This window comes from Panthera pardus, unplaced genomic scaffold (assembly GCF_024362965.1).
Source record: "Panthera pardus isolate Hobbes unplaced genomic scaffold, ASM2436296v1 HiC_scaffold_25, whole genome shotgun sequence".
Taxonomy (NCBI): domain Eukaryota; kingdom Metazoa; phylum Chordata; class Mammalia; order Carnivora; family Felidae; genus Panthera; species Panthera pardus.
Window position 1 is genome coordinate 66,129,197 of NW_026526821.1, and position 25,791 is coordinate 66,154,987.

At 38.8% G+C, this 25,791-nt stretch overlaps 2 protein-coding genes across 2 annotated transcripts in view; both read right to left on the bottom strand.

The window, feature by feature from the left end:
- STPG4 (sperm-tail PG-rich repeat containing 4) overlaps positions 1–6,853 on the bottom strand; it is a 45,845-nt gene extending 38,992 nt beyond the window's left edge. Inside the window, 3 exon segments of the mRNA XM_019414433.2 lie at positions 3,087–3,344; positions 4,721–4,780; positions 6,662–6,853. Coding sequence (XP_019269978.2) covers positions 3,087–3,344; positions 4,721–4,780; positions 6,662–6,724 — 381 coding nt within the window. The 5' untranslated portion in view covers positions 6,725–6,853.
- Positions 6,854–11,323: 4,470 nt separating this feature from the next.
- On the bottom strand, positions 11,324–25,732 carry CALM2 (calmodulin 2). Its single transcript, XM_019415053.2, has 6 exons — positions 25,631–25,732; positions 19,954–19,984; positions 13,234–13,377; positions 13,031–13,137; positions 12,661–12,796; positions 11,324–11,963 (listed from the first exon to the last, which is right to left on the bottom strand). The coding sequence occupies exons 1-6, from the start codon at positions 25,631–25,633 to the stop codon at positions 11,935–11,937; spliced, it is 450 nt and encodes a 149-aa protein (XP_019270598.1). The 5' UTR covers positions 25,634–25,732; the 3' UTR covers positions 11,324–11,934.
- Positions 25,733–25,791: the final 59 nt, after the last annotated feature.

Below are 25,791 nucleotides of genomic sequence, written 5' to 3' on the forward strand. Positions count from 1 at the left end.
CAGAGACTTGGATTTAACCAGTGTTAAATCCCTGGCCTTGCCAGACAAATAAGATGAGCCACCATGGCAAGGGAACTGAGGAGAAACACAGGGAGAAACTCTAATGATTAACTTGGAACTGCAGCTTTGCAAAGACAGAAAACATCAGAAAGTCAGAGGCAGTGAAAAGGAGGATCCACGGATTACGGATCGGGAGGATGGAAAAACTGTTGGGGTTGGGGTGCTAGGGTGAGCGAGACAGAAGATTAGGAGAGGGTGATAAAAGTGGGTTGCACACAGTTGAGCTTGGGGAGAGTTGAAATGATGGATCTTGAAAAACTCTAAGGAGTCAGGAGCTGAGGCAGAGGAGAAATCAAGAAACCGAGAAGCCAGATTGTTGAAAGATCATGTACGGGTGTCCTGAAATCATGACAGGAGACAGTGGTGGTGTGAAGGAGCTAAAATCATCCAGAAATGAGGGAAAGGAACCCAGGGGCTAGCAGAGGATGAGCAGTGACCGGGCAAAGGGTAGGTCATCACACTACAGATGGGGAGACACATGGCCCCACTTCTGTACATGTCCTACAATAATAATATATTATTTCTCAAAAATAAACACAAAAAGAATTATTGTAAAAATTGAAGGGCCATCTCAAATACTCTTTGGAAAGAGCCAGACATAGATGAGTATACACACACATATGCATGCACACGTACACACACACACACGTACGCACATATATATATATATATATATATATATATATATATGACAAGCGTCTTTGATATAGACTCTCCAGTGAATTACATGCTTCAGAATAAAGGTGTTGAAAACTGTAAAAACGTTCTTACAAATAAAAAGCAGCACTAATGGGTATAAAGTGAATATACTATTAAAAATTGTGAAGCTGGAGAATGTCGTTCTGTCTTAATAAATAACAACAATGTATATTCTATTTACCTCAAATTCAAATTATTATTATACTGAGTTCTGGTTTTTTAAAAGCCAGAGTTCTGGTTCATAAAATTATGAATTTTATTGGTGAGTAAACAATGTCACATCTCAATAGCTCTCCCCCTCAGAACATTATCGTATACCTTTCAAACAGAAAATTAGGAAAACATTGAATTCTTCCAGTTTCTATAGTACAATCCTTTGGGGGAGGTGGAGAGAGAGACAGAGGAAAAAGAAACAGGAAGAGCATGTTTCCAGGTTTTATCCCTCCCTCTGGGTAAGCCAAATTCTTTTGGTCTTTTAAAGGTTTAAATGTTGCCTAATATCAACCTTCTATGTTTTCTCCTTTCAGTAGTGGGTCTTGATCTACCCTCAAAAACTCCTAAAAGCAAGAAGAGAGGAAGTAGAAGGGAAGTGAATGGTGGTGGAGAATGAGGAAGAATGGTTTTCTAGTGGAGGTGGCCAGAATGGTTTCATATGTAGCACAGTTACCTGATACCATGCCATAAAAGTCTAAGCATACTTTAGTGTTTGTATTCATCCACTGAAGCAAACAGGATAAGATTTACCCAATGAACACTTACCATTCTGTCCTGGTTCAAAGATATAATTTGCAAAGCAACAAGAAGGGTTTACATATTGGCTATGATATGTGCTCATCCTGCTGAAAATTTCTTGTCCATCTTCATAACCACAGCCCTTGTATTTAATTCAACCTCCAGTTACAATGCATTCCTTCTCAGGTTATCGCAATAATATTCCAAAAAAAGTTGTAGAGATTGATACTATTACTGGCTTCTTTTTTAATTTTTTAAAAATTTTATTTATTTTGAGAGAGAGAGAGAGTGGGGAGGGGCAGAGAGAGAGGGAGAGAGAGAATCCCAAGCAGGCTCCGGATTCTCAGCACAGAGGCCCACGCAGGGCTCCATCTCATGAACCGTGGGATCATGACCTGAGCCCAAATCAAGAGTCGGACACTTAACCACCCGAGGCATCCAGGTGCCCCTCCCAGAAGCCCCAGGTGGCCTCTTTATAAATGGAGGCCCCAAGTCCCAAGTCCCAAAGGCCGAGTCACAACTCTGCATTTGCCAGTCTGGAACAGGCTTTCAACAATGCTATGCCCCTCCCTTGAAACACCTACTCTGGATCCACCCATCCAAACCCTGCCCCTCATTCATGGCTGGAGGCACACTGGAAAAAGCACCAAATTTGGGCTCAGAAACCCTCAGTTAAAATTAATGCATCATCTACTTATCAGCTACATGCCTCTGAACAAGTGACTTAGTCTCTATTCATCTCGGTTTTCACATATAAAATGGGGATAACATCTGTTCCACCTATTTCAGAATGTTGGGGAAGAACAACTGAGAGATTACATGTGGAAACTCACAATAAGCTATAAAGAGCCACATAAATGTCATGTATTATTCAAGGTCCAGCTTGGGTCCTACTTAATCCAGGGAGCCTTGCAGCTTTTGAACCCAGCCTACACTGAACTCCCCCTGGCATTTCTTGCCATGCTATTTATCTTAGCACTTGATATATTTGCTCTTGTATTGTTACTCAAATACTCCCCAGTCAGGAACATCTCCCCTGCACAGAACCTAGCACAGGGCTGTAAGCATAGGAGTACTCTGTCTACTACCAATGTTATGAATGAACTGGCGGGGCAGAGAGTAGACTCTGACCTTCTTGGTACCACAGTGCTCATTTCTACAAGAAAGTTTTGAAAAATGTTCGCTATGGGATCCAGGTCTATTCACACTCTCATTAAAGGGTACTACTCACTGGAAAACTTTTCTCGTTAAAAGAAGAGGGTACCCGGCATCAACTGCTTGAGAGAACAGAAGTATGGCCCAATCACAGATAAGATCTCAGAAGCCCCCCAAGTCCCCCAAGTCGGGGGAATCCTGCCAACAATACCCAGAGAGGGAATAACTTGTCCCCATGTATTCTCCTTAGGTGAAGGAGACATCACAGGGAAAAATCTTGCTGGACATACTTGCATATTAGGCAGCCCTCATCTGATTTCTGTAGAAAATAAAGCATCATAAAGTTTTGCAATTTCTCCTGGGGAAGATGCGCTCTAAGTACATAGAATATTTTCCTCAGGGGTTCTGAGTAGCTTTCCCACAAAAAAGTAGCACTTTACCTGATCTTTGTAAACCAGCATGCTGGGGCTTGGCCGTGGTTTGTCTTTAAATGAGTAAGTGGCTCCTTGGTTCTTTAACAAGTCCAAGAAGTCAGGAGGTACATACAGGGGAAGGTCATTTAGTACTGGATCGTTTCTTTGCACAAGAGATGGTTTTTTCCTTCCTTCGTTTTTAAAATTGTAGGTTGCTATCACTGGATTTAATAGGGATTCTTCAATAAAAGTTTTCAAGTGGTAAGTGCCAGGGATAGGCGTATTCTGTGGAAAATTGACATCATTTTTTCAGATCAGTATGTGAATGGGTAACATCCCCTAAAGCATCATTCTTAGAAGGGTCACTCTTAGTATTTAAAAAAAATTTTTTTTTGTTAACATTTATTTATTTTTGAGAGAGAGAGAGACAGAGAGCATGTGCAGGTGAGGGGCAGAGAGAGAGGGAGACACAGAATCCAGAGCAGGCTCCAGGCTCTGATCTGTCAGCACAGAGCCCAACACAGGGCTTGAACTCACGAACCATGAGATCATGACCTGAGCCAAAATCAGACACTTAACCAACTGAGCCACCAGGCACCCCAGAAGGGTCACTCTTAAGGAGCATTTCTCTGTTTTAAAGTTTAATAAAATTTTATCAAATACAGTAGACACCCTCAACAGAACAATATTTCCAGAGAATCATGATTGTTTCCTTGGTGAGACAATTGCTGAATTATATAGCAAATGGGTCATGGCCATAGTCAAAGTTTTAACTTTTTAAAAAGTAACCTCAGAGATACTAAAACTTGAGATGCAGTTGGACTAGAAGTGTCAGATCTCTCGTGAAACCATTCAGGACAGTTTCTTGACAAAAAAAAAAGTTAGCCTATTTCTGTTTGATAGATAATGACAGGTTTCTTTCTAGCTCTCAAGTGAGAAGCTAAAAAATAAGAACATGAGGCTGAGGATGAATGGGAAGATTATGTGATCTGATGGGTCCCCTAAGAGGTTTGGTACTTTCAAATCCCAACCACAGTGTGGTTGAATGGCCAGACCTGAAAGTTTAGTCACTTTTGTTTTGTAACCGACTTTGCACTTGGTTCCACCCTTAAAATCAATTTCAAGAAGGCTTTGACCTATGGGTCCCTCTGTTATTGAAGGGTATGGATAGAAAATATTTCTACAATACAGAAATGATGTCTCTTGAAAGGGGGAATTTCCTGGTTATTTTTCTTTGATATATTATCACCTTGCTTTCCTACATTGACCATGTTAAGTTCTCATAGGCTCTTTGCCATCTAACTAAGATAAAAACTGAAACCAAAAAACAACAACAACAACAACAAACTGAAACCCACACCCCTTTTTAGAATGGAGGCTTTTTCTTGTGTAATCTCACCACCATCATAAACTACATTGACCTCATCTAGATATCCTGTAAAGCACCTAGATTCCCAGTTTACTTTTTACTGCATCCAAAATTTAAATTAAATTTAATTAAATTTGGTTTGTCAGTCATATGCTGATACTAAAATTATAAATATGAGATGAGGTCCACTGTTTTCTAACAATTGTTAGCGACCTAAAGGGTAAGGACTGGTTAAAATATCAATGGGAATAAGAATCACTTGAATAGAAAGAATGAAAATATACATACATACTCGTAATGCTATTCTCCACCATCCTTCTCTTTGAAAAGATGATGTCTTCCGGGTTCGTTTCTATTAACAAACATAAAATGTGCTTAATCATTTGAGAGGTGATCCCTGGAAGTTAAATATATTTTATAAAACATTTGCTTGAAGAAATCAATACCTGTACCAAATTGGTCAGCCTGAATTAAAATGAAAGCTACATAATGATAAATTTTGCCTATAATATTTCCTCAAATTGCTATTTTATGATTTAAAGTGGTTTTAATCATCTAAATTCCCTTGGGAAAAATGAGAGTAATAAATAATCTCATCTTCCAGAGATGTCACAAGGCAAATCAGATGTTACAAAATGTGGTGTTCTTAGGAAGGAAAGAGTTATGTAGATCTAAAACTGTATTATTATAATATGCTTATGGTTCAGGTGATTGTGCTGGGAGTTCAAGGTAGAAGGGTATAGTCATCAAATTAATCTGATATTGGGATACAAATTCCTGGCTATGTGGCAAATGTTGAAAACTGCCGTTTCCTGGATTTACAAAGACTACCAAACATGTATCATATAAATATGATACAGCCAGTTCTCTCAGCTTGTCCAGCTAGCTGTGACACTAAAGAGGCAGAATGACAGAGAAGCCAGACAGACTTGGGCTTGAACTCCAACTCTGCCACTTACTAGCTAGGAGGACTAGGCACGTTACTTAACCCTTAGCCTTAACTCCCTCTTAGGAGTATATAAATAAGGCATACCAAGGTTGGCACAAGAATAAGGCATTATACATTTAAAGACCTGTACCCACAACCAGTACTCAAAAATAGTAGCTTTTATTTTTAACATCTCACCTGCCAAATTAAAAAACAAATTATTTTTGATATTCCTTAGTTTCCAAGGACGTTCTTGTCTTCCATAGTAAGTATTCTATACCCATTTATTATTATTCCACATTCGTTTCTGCCTCACCATCAACAGAACACAGTTGTTTATTTTTTCCTTTTGTGCTATTTCCACAAGGTATAGTCATTAAAATACTGAATTGTACTTTCATTTATAATGCTTTTGTTATAACGACAAAATGTAAGTTATTTCAAGCAACGATGCATTAGAAATAATAAACAATCTAATCAGTAAACTGATATAAATATAATTCATTCTTTCTATTTAGCAACTTATATTCACTCTACTTATGAGTACCCCTGAGCTAGTTTCAACATACACTGCTGTCTGAATTTCTTCCTACATGTTCCCTTTATAAGATTTCTGTTGAATCTTCTCTGTTGCACATTTAAAGCCACAGAAATCTAACTTTCTCGGGCAGGTCAAGACAGGACTCCCACCTCTACCTAGAACCAGGAAAATAAGCAGGAAGAAGGGAGAAGTAAACATGGTACTTCTTAAGGAAGGTACTCAGCAGACACTGCTTTGTTTTGCCCCAGGCGTGATCTAAACTCCACCCATCTATCACTTCAAAGTCATTTAGGTGTGAATCACTTTTACAAAAGATAGGCTAACCATCCCTCGCCCAAATATACTTAGACACTAAACGCAGGTAGTTTCAAGTATTTTATAAATACTAAAATAGGAGGCAGAGGCAAAAAACGTGTGCATCAGACTAAGTAAGGAAAAACCAATCCTCTCTAGGCAGAGGGGGAAATTAAGAAAATTAAAGCGGCTGTCCAGCGCAGTTAGTAGTAGGGAAGGAAAGAAAATACAGAAAACAAAGGGCGAATGGAAGGATGAGAGAGAGCAAAGGAAGAGGAAATAGAGCGAAGTAGACCTCAGATAAAGATCAGGAAGACAGGACTACGGGTAGGTATGAGCGAAGGGAAAGATAGGAAGAACTAACAGAGGGGTGCAAAAGCCCAGCATTAGAGAGACATGGGAGTCGGTGCAGAGGACTTCAGCAGGAGATACTAGTGGGTACTGGGGGGCCTGGGGGAGGATTTCTGTACCGAGGTGACCACCGAACTGCCAGGTCCCAGGCCTTCCCTTAGGGTATTGGAGGTGAAGGCCATAACTGGCTGGTGCTTGGCAACCTCCTTGCTCCCTCCGCCGTGGTTGGCTTCCGGTTGCCTGGAGGCGCCTGGGGTCCGGGAGCTCCTGAGCCTGCGCAAGGGAACCACCAGCAAACCGCCAGCTTCGCGTCGCGTGGTGAGACGAGAGGCGGACACACCGAGGCCCAGCCCCAAGCCTCGCGCACAGGAAATCCGTTCGAGGCTGTCACGCACGTGTGCAGTAAGAAAGTCTACAGGGCTCTGAAGGCGTCACGGAGCCCTGGGGTGGGTAGCTGCGCCAAGAAAGGCTTACAAAAGACTGTTTGTGGGAGCTTGAGCATACCTTAATCCCCACCGGCCTTTTCCCAGATTACCCCCACCCCACACCCCCAGGCAGGGAGACGGTATGCTTGGTAGGCATACTCAGCTTTAGAGTGAAAATCAGCCTTAGCACCCACTTTTTAAGGTTGTTTATAAACTCCTCCGGATTGAAATTCTGGGGGTGTCTCTCCTGCCTCTTGATTTGAGGGGCGAGCACTAGAGACAGTGGACTTCCCTAGCTGTGACACCAAGAACCACCCTTTCTTCTGACAGATTCTTTTCGCTTTCAACCTCTACCTGTAGCTTCTCAACCTATAAACATCCTCATCTTTACAAACTCTCCCCTCAACCTTAATAATTTCATTTGATGGAGAACCTCTGGTGTTCTAAGTACTTCACACATTACTCTAATTCAATCTTCACAACAACCCTGTTTAACAAATACTAACTCCATTTTATGGGTGAGGAAACCGAGGCTTCCTTGGACAGGTTAGCATATATAGTTGACTGGGCATCGCATACAAGTGGCAGCGGCAGAGTTCATATCCGGGTCTTGCTCCAGCACCCCACTGACCACTGTACCAGAAAGTTTCTTCTTAACTTTCACAGATTTCAAGAGTAGGCTTTCACTTCCCATACTTTCCTAAAACCATCTTAATCTGACACGTGTACACATCTATTAAAACTGGATTTGCTCAACTAGCCAGTGACCCAATTACCAAATCCAATGGGGGATTTTTCAACTATCAAACTTGACCTCCACTTGCCATTGCTGTATTGATTACTCCACTACCTCATTCTTGAATCCCTCTCCTCCCAGGACTATCAGGATCTGACCACTCTCCGCATCTGCTGTGATTTATCGTCTATAAAGGTGATTAAATAAATCGGTACCTGCCCACACCAGGTTGTTGTGGAGACTAATCTGAGCAAAATGTTCAGAACCATGTCTAGCATAATGCATTCAGTAAATACAGACTATCATTATCATTGCCTTTGGGACAAAAGCAAAATTCACAATTTAGCTTCATCTCCTTTCCCTCATTAAAACGTCACGCTCAGATACATACTTGGAAATCCCAAATATGCCATCTTCACGCTGTCTCCCCTTATGCTATTTATTCCTTTTTGACAACTTGACAAACCTCAAGAGTCAACTCCTCCTGGAAGTCCTCCTTAGCCTAATCCCTTATACCCCAAAGCATCATGTGCCTATCTTCACTGGAGAATTCATTCTGACAAATCGTTGCTCCCCTAATTTTTAAACATGTCCCAAACACAGGTTTTTGTCTGAATTCTGAGTCTTCTGAACACAGGAGGGATTAAAATACTTGTATATGGTTGACCAGTTTCCCTGCCTATTAAATAAAACCAGAGGATGGACTGGCACAGTGCTTTTCCAATAATAATGTGCATACAAAACGTTTGGGGATCTTCTGAAAATAGATTCAGATTCTGAGGCAGGGCCTAAGATTCTATAGGTGAGTTTTTGTGAGAGACTAGTAGACTCCATCTCTCAAAATACTGAGATTCTATGGGGCGCCTGGGTGGCTCAGTTAGTTAAGCGTCTGATCTCAATCTTGCAGTTCATGGGCTCGCGCCCCACATTGGGCTCTCTGCTGCCAGTGCAGAGCCTGCTTGGGATCCCGTCTCCCTCCTTCCCCGCCCCGCCCCCACTCACGCACGCGCACGCACACACACATACTCTCTCTCTCGAAAATAAACAGGCACTCTCTCTCAAAAATAAACAAACATTACCAAAAATACTGGGATTCTAAATTCAACAGAGCCTTAAAAAAAAGAAAAAAAACTAAAAGCAAGGGGGGGTGGTGGTGGTGGTGGTGGGGGACAACCAGGCATCAAGTTTGAAATCAAGAATTGAAATTATAAGGCCAAAAGGCTAATAACCAGAGTTTTCACAAATGTTAAGAGATTAAATCAAGTCTATCACTGTTCCTCATTTCACTTTCTTATTTTGGCTGAGCCTGTAAAACTGGCTCAGCAGACTAGGGACTGGTACTCTAGAGACTAAAGGAATATGATGAAAGGTACAGAGAAGTCTAGAAACCCATACAAGGTGTGAAATAGAAAAGAACATCTAGATGAGAAAATAGTTTTGCATATCTCAAAAATAGAAACAGCATAGGTCAATGACTTCCAGGACTTCACCAGTAAGACAGATTAAGTATGTAGGATAAACAAAATGTCCTCTTAAGAAAACATAGTCTTGTACAGTATCACTGAGAAAATTTTAAGATTTATTTTCAAGTTATCATAACAGCAGTTTTAAAAGGGAGGATGCATTTGAGAATTCAAGAATACACTAAGTAGAGGTCAACAGTGCCTGTTAGGCATCAGATCTTTAATAAAAATTTTGTAAAATACGTCCTGAAGTATGGATCACTTTTATTAACTGCAGTAGTGATTTATGTTAGAATTATCTGAGAGCATGGGGCGCCTGGGTGGCTCAGTTGGTTGGGCGTCCAACTTCGGCTCAGGTCATGATCTCACGGTTTATGAGTTAGAGCCCCACATCAGGCTCTGTGCGGACAGCTCAGAGCCTGGAGCCTGCTTCCGATTCTTTGTCTCCCCATTCTGTGCCCCTCCCCTGTTCATGCTCGGTCTCTATCGTTCAATCATGAATAAATGTTCAAAAAAAAAATTATCTGAGAGCAAACATGTTACAGATAGTACTAGGGTAAGAATTATCAATTACCATAATCCTGCGATACTAAAAGAGGCAATATGGTTAAGATTTGAACATAGGACTAAAGCGTTCAAAAATAGTCCTGAGTTCCATAAGATTGTTGTAGGAAATGGAATGGAGATTTGCATCCAGCTCAGTACGTGCCAAACATGACCCACTAAATTATATAAAACTGCTCACTTCAATTTCCTATAAAAACAAAATGCCAGTTTTGTGACTTTTGTGAATATTAGAACATAAAAATCAGTATGATATACCAAAGTACCCCTAAATAGTGTCCCCTTCCAACCTGTTAACCTAGGTAAACTTCAAAATGTAGGGATTGGAAAAACTGTTGGAACTGCGAAAGATTAACTTTGACCAACTCCCTCATTTTAGAGTCATAACTGGTTTAAGAGCATAGTAACATCAACTGAACACCTACTGCAAACGCCAAGAACTATGCTAAGTACTTTACCTTCGTTATTGTAAAAGTCAAGTTAAAAACCAGTTGGCTCAACTATACCCATTTTGCAGGCAAAATAACTGAGGTTTAGAAAACACTGACCTCTTCAAGTTTTACACACAGCAGTGATATGAACACTGTTGAGATAAAACTCCAAAGCCCATGTTTAATACACTGGAGACTACTGTGACTCAACACCCAGGCATGTTAATCTTTGCCCCAAATACTTTGCTGGCCTTCCTTTTCACTTAATTATTACATGTAATGAAGGTCTTTCTATTTAATTGATTGCCTGCCTAGCATGTAATAATGTAACACCCCGTTAGGATTATCAATGCCTGTAACGTCGCTCTAAAACCTACTTAGTTCCCTTTTCCTTCACTAACCATCCACTTTTCTATTTTCTGGTAGAATAAAGGTATTGAAATAGTCCAAGATGGGCAATAGCCTGCCAAATGAATTAACCCCCTGGGAAGATAAACCTTGTGGCTACAATAATCAGATAACAATTATACTTAATGTTTTAATCTTGGCTCTGGTTTACTATGGAATTTTGCATTAAGTATTTAAAAGGTAGCTAAAACAAACAAACAAACCCTGATAACCACTTTTTGAGCTTAAGATCATAAAGCAATGGTTTAGAAGCAAGCAAAAACTAAAACCAGAAGTGCCAATCCCCTCCTAAAGATAACTTTTTTGTAAAACATGTTGCAGATAGGCAGGACAACCCAAAGTTCTCTTTTGCCTTATGAAGAAGAAAAAGCACTATGAATAAAACATTAGCAAATAGAAGTAAAAGCATAATGACATCCTCCCCTTCTTTTGGATTGTTTTTTGTAACAAATATTTTAAAAAGTCATTGCATGGATGAAGTTAATACGGACAAGCGGATATGCCAAAGTTGAAGAGTAAGGAAACACTAAACACCTACATTATGCCAGTTCCCATGTTACGTACACTTACAAAAAGTTTTTTAATCTTTCACTTAAACCTTTTGAAGGAAGTATCATAATTTCAAAACTAAACACAATCTAGAGAGTAAAAACAAGCAAATAAAAACATCTAAATTATACTAAGTAAAAACCACCCCACTTGATTCTCAAAATTGACCTCAAGTTAATTAAATGACTCAGATTCAGAGCAACAGTTGGGTAAATTGTAATTTTTTTATTGGAAAACAAATATACAACTTGGAATGGATTTGAGGCAAATTGTGCCATAAGCAGATTTTCTTTAAGTGGCTAAACAAAGTTTAAAAAGCAAGTTAACAATAAAAGAAAATGTTTCTGGTACAGGACCAGCAGTACAAAAAAATAGTGTACGAGTACCTGGATAATACACCCGTTTTGCAATAGTGCAACTTTTAAGTACATATTGTTGACTGTCCATAGTCCACGCAGAGTTACAACTCCACACTTCAACAACAACATGCTGACAATTCCTAAAGAAAACTACTTAAAAAAAAGGCATAACCCAGATGTTCCCTCGTTTGACCAACTCCATCTAAGTTTAGATGTGCAGAAGGGCTTAGATATATCCAGAGTAAGCCACATGCAACATGTTACTTGTTCATTTTTCTAAAATAAGGTTTCAGGACAATGACAGTAAGATAAGGGAAGAAAACATGGAGGAATAAGTCCTAATTACTATACATGCATATTTTTTGACAGCAGGGGGAAACCTTTTACAGATAAGTTACAAAGAAAAGGCAAATAAACAATTTTGTACAAGAAATTTAACACATTCTGTACAATGTCTTCACTTTGCTGTCATCATTTGTACAAACTCTGAAAAAGAAGAAGCACACAAAAAGTGTCAATGGCAAAAGACTGACAATACCAATCATATTACTCAATATCTGAGCAGTCTCCATTTCCCCTTTCTTTCCTCAAAAATACCGTATGGTACAGAGGAAAGCTAGTTTACTTAGACTGTCAAGGCTGGAACTCCATAAACTAAAATTACTAAGGATCATTAACCAATAAACCAAATTAATGCTTTTAATAAGCTATTGTAAATAGAAGCATTCTTGCTCTTAAGTTTGGTATAACATGGTAATTTTGAATGGAAGCATAAGTAAACAGTTTTAGACTAAAGCGAACTAGAGGAAAAATAAATCCAATGAAGGAAAGTCACCTTAATTTCATTTTGAGGATCCTGAAATAATTTTAAAGATTTTCAAACTGTTCTACAATCATTATACAAAGATCAATTCAGCAGTCTGCAGTACAGTGCTTCTCAAACTTAGATACTAGGTATATGGATAGGACCAATAGTAAACCGTTCTAAAAAAGTTCTCAGGTGATGATTTTTGCCTAATCTATAGAAAACACTCTGAAAAGCTAAAGATTTATAAATATAAAAACCCATTTTATCATCTTTATGAGGGGGGAGGTCCCTTTATGAGGGGGGTGACCTATCAGATACCTAACAAACACCTATAACTTAAAATCAAAGTGCAGAAGGAGGTAGTGAAAGACTTACCTTCATAGTTTACTTGACCATCACCATCAATATCTGCTTCCCTGATCATTTCATCAACCTCCTCATCTGTTAACTTCTCTCCCAGGTTTGTCATCACATGGCGAAGCTCTGCTGCACTAATATAGCCGTTGCCATCCTAGAAAAAATTTAGTATAATAAGTAAAATTACAGACTCACAGGGAAAAAAATACACTTTAGAAATACATACCAACTAAAAACAATCTGTAGTTGAACTATAAATTAAAGGTCACGGAGGACAAAGCAGGATAGCCTACACTGAAATCACCATTTCTTAGTTCCAAAGTCAAGTGATGCCTTCTTGCCAAGAGTCATCCTCAAAATTTAACAAATCCAATCCCTGAATACCTACCTTATCAAACACACGGAATGCTTCTCTAATTTCTTCTTCACTGTCTGTATCTTTCATTTTTCTTGCCATCATTGTCAGAAATTCCGGGAAGTCAATTGTGCCATTTCCTGAAATGGTTTGTTTAGTTGAAATATTACAACAGGATTTAAATAACCCTCTTTGACTCCCCCTCCCCAAATAAACCCCCAATTAAAAAAATTTACCATCAGCATCTACTTCATTAATCATGTCCTGTAACTCTGCTTCTGTGGGATTCTGCCCAAGAGATCTCATTACAGTTCCCAATTCCTTTGTTGTTATAGTTCCATCACCATCCTTGTCAAATAGTGAAAAAGCTTCTTTGAATTCTGTTTTAAAGAGAGACCAATCCAAATGTACAAATTAACAACAATAAAAAGTAAACTCCTAAATGAAATCAATTAATCAATTCTTAAAAGCAAAGATATATATGGAGGTAGCACCTGAAATCAGCTTTTGATTCCTAAAGAATTAGGTGCAAAGACCTTGTGATATTTCAAACATCTTTAGCTAATCATACCAATATGTTGTTCATATTGACATATCAGCAATTTTTTTCACCTAAAATCTTACAGAGAGAGCTCCAATATCAAGAACAGATAAGAGTCAAAATTATTCTGGATTGAAAGAATCAAAGCTTCTCTATTTTCTACTGAAGCTCCAAATAGAAAAATAAGACTATGGTAGCAGCATGTGTTTCCATAGAGCAACTATATGCATTCTGTCTGAAGTAATCCTCAAAAGTTAAAATTAAGCCTATTTAAGAACCTACTAATTTAAGAACAAAAAAAAACTTTAAACTTCAGAACAATATGCAATAGGCTAGTTTCCTTTTCTGAGATCTAAGGAACTATCACCAAATAATCTATAATGATACTAACAATAGGATGATCAAGATATGAATGGTTAGTTTTAGCTAAGTATTGTATTACTAAGAACAAAGATAATTTAGACCTTTATTTAGAATATAAAATCCCAAGGGTGCCTGGTTGGCTCAGTCAATTAGATTGTCTCACGGGTTCATGAGTTCGGGCCCATCAGGCTGTCTGCTATCAGGGCAGAGCCTGCTTCGGAAAACTGTCTCCCTCTCTCTCAAAAATAAACATTAAAAAAAAAAATTTATATATGTATATATAATATCCCAAACTTTTAATATAGTGAAATATATTATTATCTTAGATCTTTAAGATGTCTTGTGAAATTATGTTCCTTTTAACTCACCACTGCATTACATAGAAAGCTGTTGGAACAGCAGTCCAGAATTCCTGGCTTCATCATTTATTTTATAAACTAAAGCAGAAATTAAATTTGGTAATGCAAGATCATATAAATGAGCTAGTAACAAAACCAGTATTTTCTGATAAGGTGCTTTTTAAAAAGGTATCAGACCCCATCAGCATGCAAATCCAAAAGCAGTTCCAAATTTCACAGCACTAAGTTCCCTCAAAATATCTATCCATTTGAAAATGTGTACCTGACATGTTTTAAGAAATAGTGTGCTTCCCTCTTATATAATCCCATGTCCTACTCCTCCCAGTTTCAATCCATCATAATCTCTTCACTAGTCTCAACTACTTTTCCACTGATATCACCATTAACATGTATCATGTGTCTTAAGTTTAAAACTAAATTCAAACTCTGTATTTTCTCTTAGGTGCCTGCCCTTATCTTCCCCCAATCTTGGGAAGCACCATCACTCACATTTCTTCTACGAATCCACTATTACAATTACTTCCAGCTCCACTCATCAGTTGAAAATGCCAAGTCTACCAATAACGATCTAGTTGCTCAATCGAACAATTGTGCTTCAGTATGTGAGGCCATATAGCATAGAAACTAAAAAGCAGACTTTGGAACTCAACCACTTGGGTTAAATAATATCAGCTCTGCTACTTACTAGTAATGTAACCTTAGGCAAGTTAAGTTACTACCTCAGCTTCCTCCTTTTTGTTAAACAGGAATAAGTGAACCTACTTACTAAGTTTATGAATTTAATTGATAAACATAAAGCACTCAGAGCTATGTCTGACAAGTGTCAAGAAAAAGATGATCTCATTTTCCTGCAGCATCCAAAACACTGAAAAAATTCTAAACTTCTCTTGGCTTTCACAACAGTACTTCAGTTTACTTCCTACCTTACACTGTCAAAGGCTCTTTCTCCCATTTATCTCTCTCACATGTAGATATGACCAATCTTCTTATCCCTTTTCTTCTCTCTGGCCATTTCATTGATGCCCACTTATAATGAAGACTTCTTTAGCCTACTGGTCTCTCTCCTTAACATAATACAGTAGTTCCCCCACCCACAGTTTCACTGTTGTTTCAGTTACCAACACCAACTGCAGTCCAAAAGCAGGTGATCTTTTTGGCATACTGTCAAAGTCAATAGCAGCCTAACACACTACATCACAATGCCTACCTCATTCACTACACTTCATATCATCACACAAGAATTTTATTATCTTACATCATCATAAGAAGGGTGAATACGCTATATGAGAGACCACACTCATGTTAACTTATATTACAGCATATTATTATTATTGTTACTGTTGTTCATCTTTTATTGCACCTAATTTATAAATTAAACTGTATCATAGGTATGTGTGCATAGGAAAAACTAGAGTTTGGTACTGTCAGTGGTTTCAGGCATCCACTGGGGTCTTAGAATGTATCCCTCCCCACCCTATAATACCTTTATTTTGGACTTCCTAAAAGACATCGCCCCTGGCTGACCCCAAGACTTACAAAAAAGAATTCTATATTCCCCAGCAACCCTAGGAATGCAAACAGAAGACATTTTTAACTCTTTCCCTCTGAACACTGCTTCATTCCTTTTACATCTCTACAAGACATTATCTTGTTTCATGGCCCTGTCATCTTTTGCTTAGACCATTACAACAGCCTTCTAACTGGATTCTTTATTTAAAATTACCCACAGAGGCACCTGGGTGGCTCAGTGGGTTAAGCATCAAACTTGGGCTCAGGTCGTGGTCTCACAGATCAGGAGTTCTAGCCCTCCCATTAGGCTCTGCGCTGACAGCTCAGAGCCTGGAGCCTGCTTCAGATTATGTGTCTCCCTCTCTCTATGCCCCTCCCCCGCTTGTGTTCACTCTCTCTCTCTCAAAAATAAATACTAAAAAAAATAAAATAAAATAAAATAAAATAAAATAAAACTACCCACACAACTATCTGGTGCTATTACCACTTTTTTAGATTACCACATTACCTTCTTCTGCTTAAAATCTCTTAACTGTTTAGCTTTAGACCAAGTTATCACTGACTAGTTGGGTAATTTACTATATTCAGTAACAAGACAATTCCATTCCATTTAATATTGTTTGTTTTCAGACAAACTCCCCTTGTTTCAGAAGCTTAGTGGCAAAGAATTGATTTTTACAAAATTAGCATATAATAGATTAACTAGATTGACTCAATGACAAAAACAGATCAATAAATCCCACAAGTAGTAGAATTTGAAGACATTTCCATTTTACTCAGGTTGTCCCCCAGCCCCAAGCAGGACATAGAAATACTGACTAGAAATGCATAAACTACTAGGGTTTGAACACATGGCATCTATCATCTAATAACTTAAGTCACAAGAAAATTATCTTTATGTATAGATGTACACCATTCTGAACAGAAATTCCCATGAATGACTTAAATCAAATGCCTGTTTACCAACTTCCTAGTACTTAGAAAATTCTGAACTTAATAATCTCACAAAGGGCATGTATCAGACTTTTGTTGGCACTACGTAAACTAAGATTATTATTTTTATCAAGTAAGTTTTACCCCTACACTGGAACTTCAAAAAAGAAAAATTCTTGTTAGGTTTTTCTTATTAGTCCCCTAAATGTCAAACACCAACAACTGACATCACGGCAGGGTCATCAACAAAATTAACTTGTTAGTAAGGTCACACTGGACTCTTCTGGATTGCCTTTTAAGACTAGGTAATGTGAACAATTCCAGTAACTTCACCTAAACAGACATGCTTTTTCTACATTAAGTTATTTGCTGTTAGAATTTCTAAACAAATCTGAAGTAGTAATGGTTATCATATGGAGATAAAAATAGCTTAAAAAGTACCTTAGTATATTCAATGTTGATTTATTTATCATTAAGCTTGTTAACATTTCATTTTTTGATAAGGACTCTAAAATGTTACTAGCTCCCAGTGATTACAATTTATCAGGATAAAGAAAATAATTTGCCTCCACCTCAAAGGTGGACATTAAAACAATCAAATTAGGAGGAAGGGATTTTCGAAGGAAGCAGAATAACTCTTAGGATACAGTAGATGGTGTTCTGGAACATGTTTAAAGTGTATCCATTCTTCAGTCCTTACTATGTGGGAGGCACAGGGGATACAAGAGGCAACAAAAAGGTCCCTGATCTCACAGGGTTTTATTTTAGTAGAATAAAAGCACTGGCTTCTCTAAAGGTTCACTAAACCTGGGGTCCAAGGAATGGTTTTAAAAGCCTAGGAAGGGGCACCTGGGTGGCTGAGCTGGTTAAGCGCCTGACTCTTGATTTCAGCTCAGGTCATGATCTCGTGGTTTATGAGTTCAAGCCCCACATCGGGCTCTGTGCTGTCATGATAGTGTGGAGCCTGACTGGGATTCTCTCCCTCTCTCCCTGCCCATCCCCTGCTTGTTTTCTCTCTCTCTCAAAATAAGCAAACAGAACAATAAAAATAAATAAAAGCCTAGGAAAATGCAGGGTAGGAACAGAATCTAAAATATAGATTTTCTCCCATCCCCACTGGAAATTTAATTTTATCATGAAAGTCAATGAAAAGACCACATTTATCCTAAAGTGAATGCTCCAGTGAACTGCTAGAATTCTTTATGAAAATGCTATCAGTCTTTGAAGACTGATCCTCATCTATTTAATAGAAACAAAGTATTTTGTTTTGATAATTAGTTGTATGTGTGGTTGGGAGGGCAATAATGAGCACCAGGTATGTGACAGATACCTCAAATGATACATTTGAAAGTGCACATGCTGTGTTATATACAGCAGGAATAACTATCTGACTAGGAATACCAAGAAATGAAAGTCAGACAGGGAGGTAAATGTATTAGAGAAGAATTTAAGACCGGAAATATTAATTAGCCCTTCAGATCCTAAAGGAGACATTATTAAAAACAACAACACTACTTTAGAGTAATTTACATTTCACAGACACATTTAAGGTAATATAAATGAACAAAGAAACTATTTCCAAAGCTCTGCTTGACTGCTTCAGCACTCAGTACATGCAATTTATCAATCCCAGAAAGCAATTCTCAGATTTAAGTCAAATTCACACAATAAGTAAAAATAAAACTTACTTATATATTTGGTCCTTAATGCTAAGGAGCTTTCTACTCTACACAGTCCTATGAAATAGTATTTGTGATGAATGTTTGAGGAGACTAGTGATTTCTGGGTCCTCCAAATTTGTGTTTACATTGGTGGGGGCTTACTTTAAATGGGATATATAGTGGAGTTCCAACTGGGCTTCTCAGTTTTCTCTAGCATTAAAAAAAAAAAAAAAAGCTTTAGCGATTTGGAACACTTCAAACTTCTTGCCTACCAGGAAAACTGGTAGTTAAAACTGCTTGATACTTGTGTTAATAAAAGTCTGAAGAAAGTAAAGAAGAGTTTGAAAAGCATTTTAACACTACAATGAATTAAAAAAAAAAAATCTTTTGCTAGTTTCTCCAACATTTTGATGTTAACCAGCCATCACAAAGTGTTAGAATAAAATCAAAAGTACCAATATTTAATGTTATCACATAAAGACAACATGACAAGTTTCACATAACAATTTCACTTATTGCCATAGCAAGATTTAAAAGCTCATTTCAATAGCTGTTACTGTTCTTTAAGACAAAATTCAACTTATTACACATTTGTAAAACAGAATGATTAACTTTTGGATTTAAGTCTTTCTCTAGAGATAATGGTTATCTCAGATTGATCCCATGTGCAATTCTAAGGTTAAAATATTAGCTACTTTAAATTGGGGTAAATTCAATGTTCCCGTCCTGATTCAACATTTCAAGTTACCTATTAATTACTACTTGGCTTTTTTCTTCTTGTGAAGAGTAGTCTGGAGTTGGCAGTGTTAAAAACTACCCAGAATTCATGTCTGAAAGATAATCTTCAAGAAAAACAAAGACCACCACCACCAAGCTCCAAAGTATATACCCACATAGCCAAAAAACTTGCCTTAAAAAAAATTTTTTTAATGTTTATTTTTGAGCGAGAAAGCACTAGGTGGAGAAGGAACGGAAAGAGATGGGGGACAGAGGACCCAAAGTGGGTTCCACACTTGACAGCAGTGAGCCTGATGTGGGGCTCGAATTTACCAGCTGTGAGGTCATGACCGGAGTCCAAGTCTCAGACTCAGCCGACTAAGCCAACCAGGTGCCCCAAAAACCTGCCTTTATTTACGGTTAGCTCCATACATCTTTCACAGGCAAGCGTACCTTCTCATTTGACAAAGCAGATTCAATTACTATGTTACATTACACTCATTTGTTACTATCTACTGCATAGAGCAAAGCAAACTGAGTGTGTGTGTGTGTGTGTGTGTGTGTGAGTGATAATTATTTTTTTTAACGTTTTACTTCATTTTTGAGAGAGAGGAGAAAGAATGCGAGCGGGGCAGGGGCAGACACAGAGAGGGACTGAAGATCCAAAGCGCACTCTGTGCTAAGAGTGGACAGCCCGATGAGGGGCTTGAACTCACGAACTGTGAGATCATGACCTGAGCCGAAATCATACATTTAACCGACTGAGCCACCCAGGCACCCCCGAGGTGAATTCTTTCATACCAATAACTTATTTTTGAGGTTGACTATTCACTTTATAATGAAATCTAATGGGTACAATTTATTATTTCTTACCTGCAATCTGCTCTTCAGTCAGTTGGTCAGCCTACAAAGAGATCACAGAGATAGGTAAGTGACTTCAGAGTATACAGATTAGCAGTTAAATTAAGAAACTTTAAGAAACAAGTTTTAAAACTTTCAAGTTTCACCTTGTACCATAAACTGCATTTAGTCTAACATTCCTTAGTATGAGCAACAGAGACAAAATGCACGTGAAAAATGAAAGTGTCTTGACCAAGTTTAATATTTAAACCAAGCTATTATTTCAGAATACATATTGAAGTCCAAATTTCACAAAAACTGAGGGGAAAAAAAAAAGCAATTTGGCATACTAGAATACTAGAGAGTTTAAATGGAGTTGTTATTCTTCTAAAGCAAGGATAGAATCCAACAAAAACATTGTTTCCTTTCTCAAAATTAGGATACCTAAACTTAAGCTCACCTCCTCTGTTAGATGAAAACCACTATTAGAAGAAATGTCCACTGAACCAAAAATAATGTCCAAGGACTACATTCAAAGTTACCCCTATAAAAGGTTAAACACATCATTTGGACATGAAAAGGATTTTCCAAACCTTAAAAAAAAAAAAAAATACTAAGTGAAAATCCCATCTATTATAAAGATAAAACTCCAAGCTGTCCTAGTTGAGGCAACAGGAAAGCTACCAGTTTTTACTTCTCCTCACCTGCCAGGCAACTGCAGGGAATCCAGGATTCTAACCACTCGAACTACATTATTTACTAAATGTTAAATCCAGCTATCCATTTTCTCTTGACTTTTAAAACCCCAAAGTGAACCTAAGGTTTGTGATTTTTTTTTTTTTTTAACACTGAGAGGACTTATTTTTGCTTAAAAAAAAAAAAAAAAAAGCCCAGGCATTTGCTAAAGTCCATTATATACATGGTTTTTATTCAATCTTCATAATAACTCTGTATTGGTATCATTCTTTATCATACAGATAGGGAAAGAGGTTCAGGTTAAATTTCTGGGAGAAGTACAAAATTAGTACCTAGTAAAGTCAGAATTAAACAAAAAAGTGTTAGACATACTCAATACCTCTAAGTTTTAAATGCAGAGTACCATAATTTATAAACATATCTAAAAAATACCAAGGCTTCTTGTGCTTCATGTGGCCTTCATCCTGGGACATTTCACCACTTACTAGTACATAAACCCATGAAACAACCCATGTGGTACTGAGAACCCAGAACAAGAAACTACCTTCTAATATCCTTACCCATATGAAATCAAGCATTCTGTGATTAATCCATTCTTTTACTGGTATGAAAGAATAAACACTGCCTGGTTTCACTCTTTTAAAGGAACACAGCTCTGGAAAAAAATACCTTAATATAGAATAATAACATCACATTTTTTCTAGTGGACAGCATGACAAAATGTGGGAAGGACCCAGAAAGCTTGAAAGTTTCTCTCCCTGCTCAACAATTTTCATTTGACCTCAAAGCAAACTCAACTGGTTTCTATTTAAAAAAAGAAAAAAGCCAAAGGTCTGCTATCTTAAAATTGAAGAGGCAACAATTAAGTTCAAATGCAGAAGTTGAAAAAAACCCCAACTTGTATCCTTCCAAATCCCAATCGTCCACCAAGTATCTGATATAAAATCAGTCCTATGTTGTTTTCCCTATGGAGTAAGACTTAAAACACAGTAAATCCACTGACTTGGTGTTTACTTTGTTAGAGACTATAAAGGATTTACTTCTAATCCAATCCCATTTTGCAGGATTTCTATCATTTATGAAGAAAGGGCAGAGTAGACAAAAAAGGATGGTGTTTTGAGTCATTGGACTAATATCCTAGAGCTTTGCCACTTAATAGCCATGTGACCTTGGACAGGTTACTCAACTGCTCATAGTCAATTTCATCTGTACAATACCTACCTTACAAGGTTATGGTGCACAGTAAGAAACTATGTGAAGGACCAGCCCCAAGAATTCAATGATAATTATTTTATTTATGTTAACTTATCGAAAAACCTACAATGTTAAATATGAACCTGACTATAGTCAACTTCCACACAGACATGCATGGCATCATTATCTCGTCACAGACAGTAGCAGGGCCCTCATTAAAGATCTCACAGACTGTATCATATGCAGGTATTTTGAAGTCTATTTTCATCCGGCTATACTTTGTCTTTTATACCAGTCATCTTAACTCCACTCTATATTACCAGATTACTTCTTATGAAATACTTTGGACGATCAAAATATACATAAACACGTGTGCTTCTCTTGTCATGTAATATGGAGATACCTATTTAAAATTTATCCTTTCTACAAAGTTAAGTTCAAAATGTATTATTGCCACATGGAAGTTTATTTCTTAATTTTACTTTTCCCATCCATTTACAATTAAAAGCACTATATTGTAACTTGGCATTCTGTTTGATAGTTTATTCCTTAAAGCTTATTTGTGAATTTTTCTAAGAATGTGTTTTCTTAGAGGTAGAAAGCTGACAAGATGGCATGGGGCCATTACATTTTGTTACTCAGCCTTCAAAGTGCTCCTGGATTTTGCTTGCATTGTTTCAAGAAACTTAAAGAAACTTTTGTATTTACTACTAAACCAGAGTTCAAGCTTTTAAAATAAACTTTATCAGCAACATTCAGATTAAGGCCTACTAAAAGCAAAAATACACGACTCCCTAGCACTCTAATTTGTAAGCCTTTTCCAACTACATGCAAATAAATCTGGTTCTTATTTCTGTCTATGGAGAATGCCATTTTCTTAGAAGAACGAGAAGAATTATACTTTCGGGAAAACTCAAGTTCATTAACACGTGTGTTTATCTCAGTAAAGTGAAGAACAATCCACTAGAGAGATGACTAGTTCTTACTCCTTTATTTCTACAATTGATAGAATTTCTACTGTTCTGGTCACTACAGAGAAAGCTTCCAGGCATAGCACGCTCTCAGGTTCCACATCAGACCTACTGAAGTACAATCTGCATTTTGAAGAACCACAGGTGATTTGTAAACATTGAGAAACACTAATCTAGACTAATGTGTGACCTGAAAAGTGAATGTATTATGTACCTACTAAACATTTCCTAACTGGCATTCAAAAGTAGACATGGATACTCTTGGAACTTATCTAGTGAATGGCAGTTTAAAAATAATCCAAAATTCTTATTTGAATAAATAGACGAATCCATAGGCTTAAAACGGAACACAAACTTCTAGCTTTCATTCATTCCTCTTAATTCCAAGTTTTACTTAGATACAACAAAGGCTTACTAAGTTTTTTCTACATTTCAGAAGTCAGGGTATTTATTTTACCTGTATCAAAATAGTCTTTAAATTATTTTAGTAAACATATAATTCTGACAGAACAATACTATGTAGCATCATATAAAGAAACCACTAGAACAAATTATTTCACAGAAATTAGGATCTTTACTAAAGGTCTAATTTGATCATTATAACTAAATCTAGAAACTTCTATATATTTTAACAAGGCCATAGTGGATTTCCTCAGTTTAACAGAGATGCCCTTGCAATAATGATTATTTAAACAAGCACAAAAACTTTCTACCTCTTCACATCTTTTACTTATCAGTTGGGCCCCAAGTCTTCTTAAAGCAATCCCCCACCCTTTCAATGAGCATGTATCAACTACATATAAACCCAAGAACTATGGGAGCAATCTTATTCCGCTTCCACACAAATTTTTATTCTATAAGTTGATAAGAGTCCTAATTTTAAATCTCCAGGTTTTAGAATTATGAAGTTACCTTAAGACAACTTCCTAATTAATTTTACATAACAATGACTGTCAATCGAACGCACCAATAGTGTAAACAGGAACTACAAAAGCTTACCCCTGGCATAGGACCATGAAAGCGTACATACATAACAAACTGCATGCATTACCAAGAAAATCTATTCGAGCTCCCGATTCAATGATTAGACTGATTAGGAAAAAACTTTACCATTCATTTGAAAACATTTTTAAAAATTTACCCCACAATTTAGAATCTTGATTACATGCATATAATGTACACCTTGTTTCACCTAGAAGAGTAAATTCAACTAGTATATTCAAATCCAGAATAATTTAAAATAATCACAAGAGAACCAGTGCATCAAACTTAAATAATCACTCGTTTATCCAAGGCGAACTCCTCGCCCCACACCCATACAGGCTGGAGGTTTCAGTTGGCAAGAATTCCCAACTCCTGCTTAAGATGTCACCTTGCCTTCTGGACACACCCATCGCTGTAACCACTTGGCAGACGTTAACACAAAATAGGTATTGCAAATTACCGCCCTCATTAGATTTTTTTTTTTTTTTAAACAGGAAAAAAACAGGAGTTCCGGTCTCAAGTGACGGGAAGATACTTTTAAACTTCCCTGCTCCCCCCGCCCTCGGTATATTCTTGTTATCACTACCGTATTTGATACCCATTACTGAATAAACGAATTGAACTGCACGTTAAGATGGTCTGGCAATTTCTGTAAGGAAATACGACTCATTTTCAAGGGGGTGGGAGCGGGGGCAATTCTGTGCATGTGGTTCTTTGACATTAGGAGTGCACGTGAGTACTCAAGAATAGGATATAGACACTGGCTCTTTCCAACTACTGCGGGAGGATAAAAACGACTTTCAACAGAACCGCAGTCACCCCAAAGCTTGCTTTCGGTAGGTGAACAGGAAACGCCTTTCAGATCCAAGCTGGAGCTGATTACTTTCTCTAACAAGAAGACGCGCACTGTAAGGATGCGACAGACTTCAGGTATGCAGCTCATTTCAATGACAAAGCCACTTAGAAGAAGAAAAATTTGTTTTCAATTGTCCAGCCATGGGTGGTGGAAAAGGCCCAGAGCCCAAATGGAGCGGAAAGATCAGAATTCAACGAGCTTCCTTCTCGCCACCAGAGGGGGATGGGAAACTGCCGAGGCCGCCCTCCCCCACCCATCCCCAACCGGCGGGCCCCGCAGCGCCGCGGGCCGATACCTCCGCAGCCCTGCAGGTGCCAGCGCAGCAGCTGGGGCGCAAGCCGAGTCAAGCGGGCGGCGGCCACGGCCCCGCCGCCCCGCCCCCCGGCCGCTCCCCGCGCGGCTCCGGCTCAGCCCACACAGCGCGCCGCGCCCACTCGCGCGGCCCCCGGCACCCCCCCCCCCCTCCACCGGCACGCGGGGGATGCGGGCTAACGGCGGCGCTGGCGCTCACCCCGGGCCTCGCGCTCCCTCCCGCCCCCTCGGCGCATGGCGGCCGCAAGCGGACAAAGGCGCTTCCTGGCGCCAGCACTAACCGTCCGTTGGGCTTTTGAATCCAACCCCAGGACTGACCTTTCGGGATGCCAGACCCGAGGCTTTTGCCCCCCACCCCCCGCCCTTCCACTGTCTCGCCTCCACCATGTGCTGGGCTACCCCTCAACCCGGATCTATGATCCTCACCCAGCCAAGCCCCTGAGGAGCTTCGCTGCCTCGTAGGCAATGCTCCCAGCCCCCAATTCGCCGGGGGACACCTCCCTAAGGAGGATAAGGATGGGGGAGCACCTGCGACGCAACCGCCGCTGTGCCCCCAGTCTCTTTCGCGCCATCTCTCTGGCAAAGACCACTCCTGATGGATGTGGGGGAGCAGAGTTCCCTTTCTTTCACAAATTCGCTTCAACCTCGCCCCCCCCCCACCTCAGGCCAAGCGTCGGCAGCTTAGCGACGCACTCACCATGCTGCAAGCGCTACCGGTCTCCGAGAAGCGACCACACAACCACTCAGCTCGCTCGCCCTACTCGGACTAATTCTCCTCCTCCGCCCCCAGCGCCTCATAAACACCTCCCTCCGCCAGATCCCTCCGCCGCATGCCAGATAACGGAACATCGCAAACGA

Bases quoted from the DNA above. Each gene is read 5' to 3' on its own strand.
- CALM2 (XM_019415053.2), bottom strand. The intron at 12,797-13,030 runs GTAGGTATTCAG...AATTTTTTCTAG, and splicing joins CATTCCGTGTGTTTGATAAG to GATGGCAACGGCTATATTAG. The intron at 11,964-12,660 runs GTAAGTCTTTCA...CTTCTTTTTCAG, and splicing joins TGGTCAAGTAAACTATGAAG to AGTTTGTACAAATGATGACA.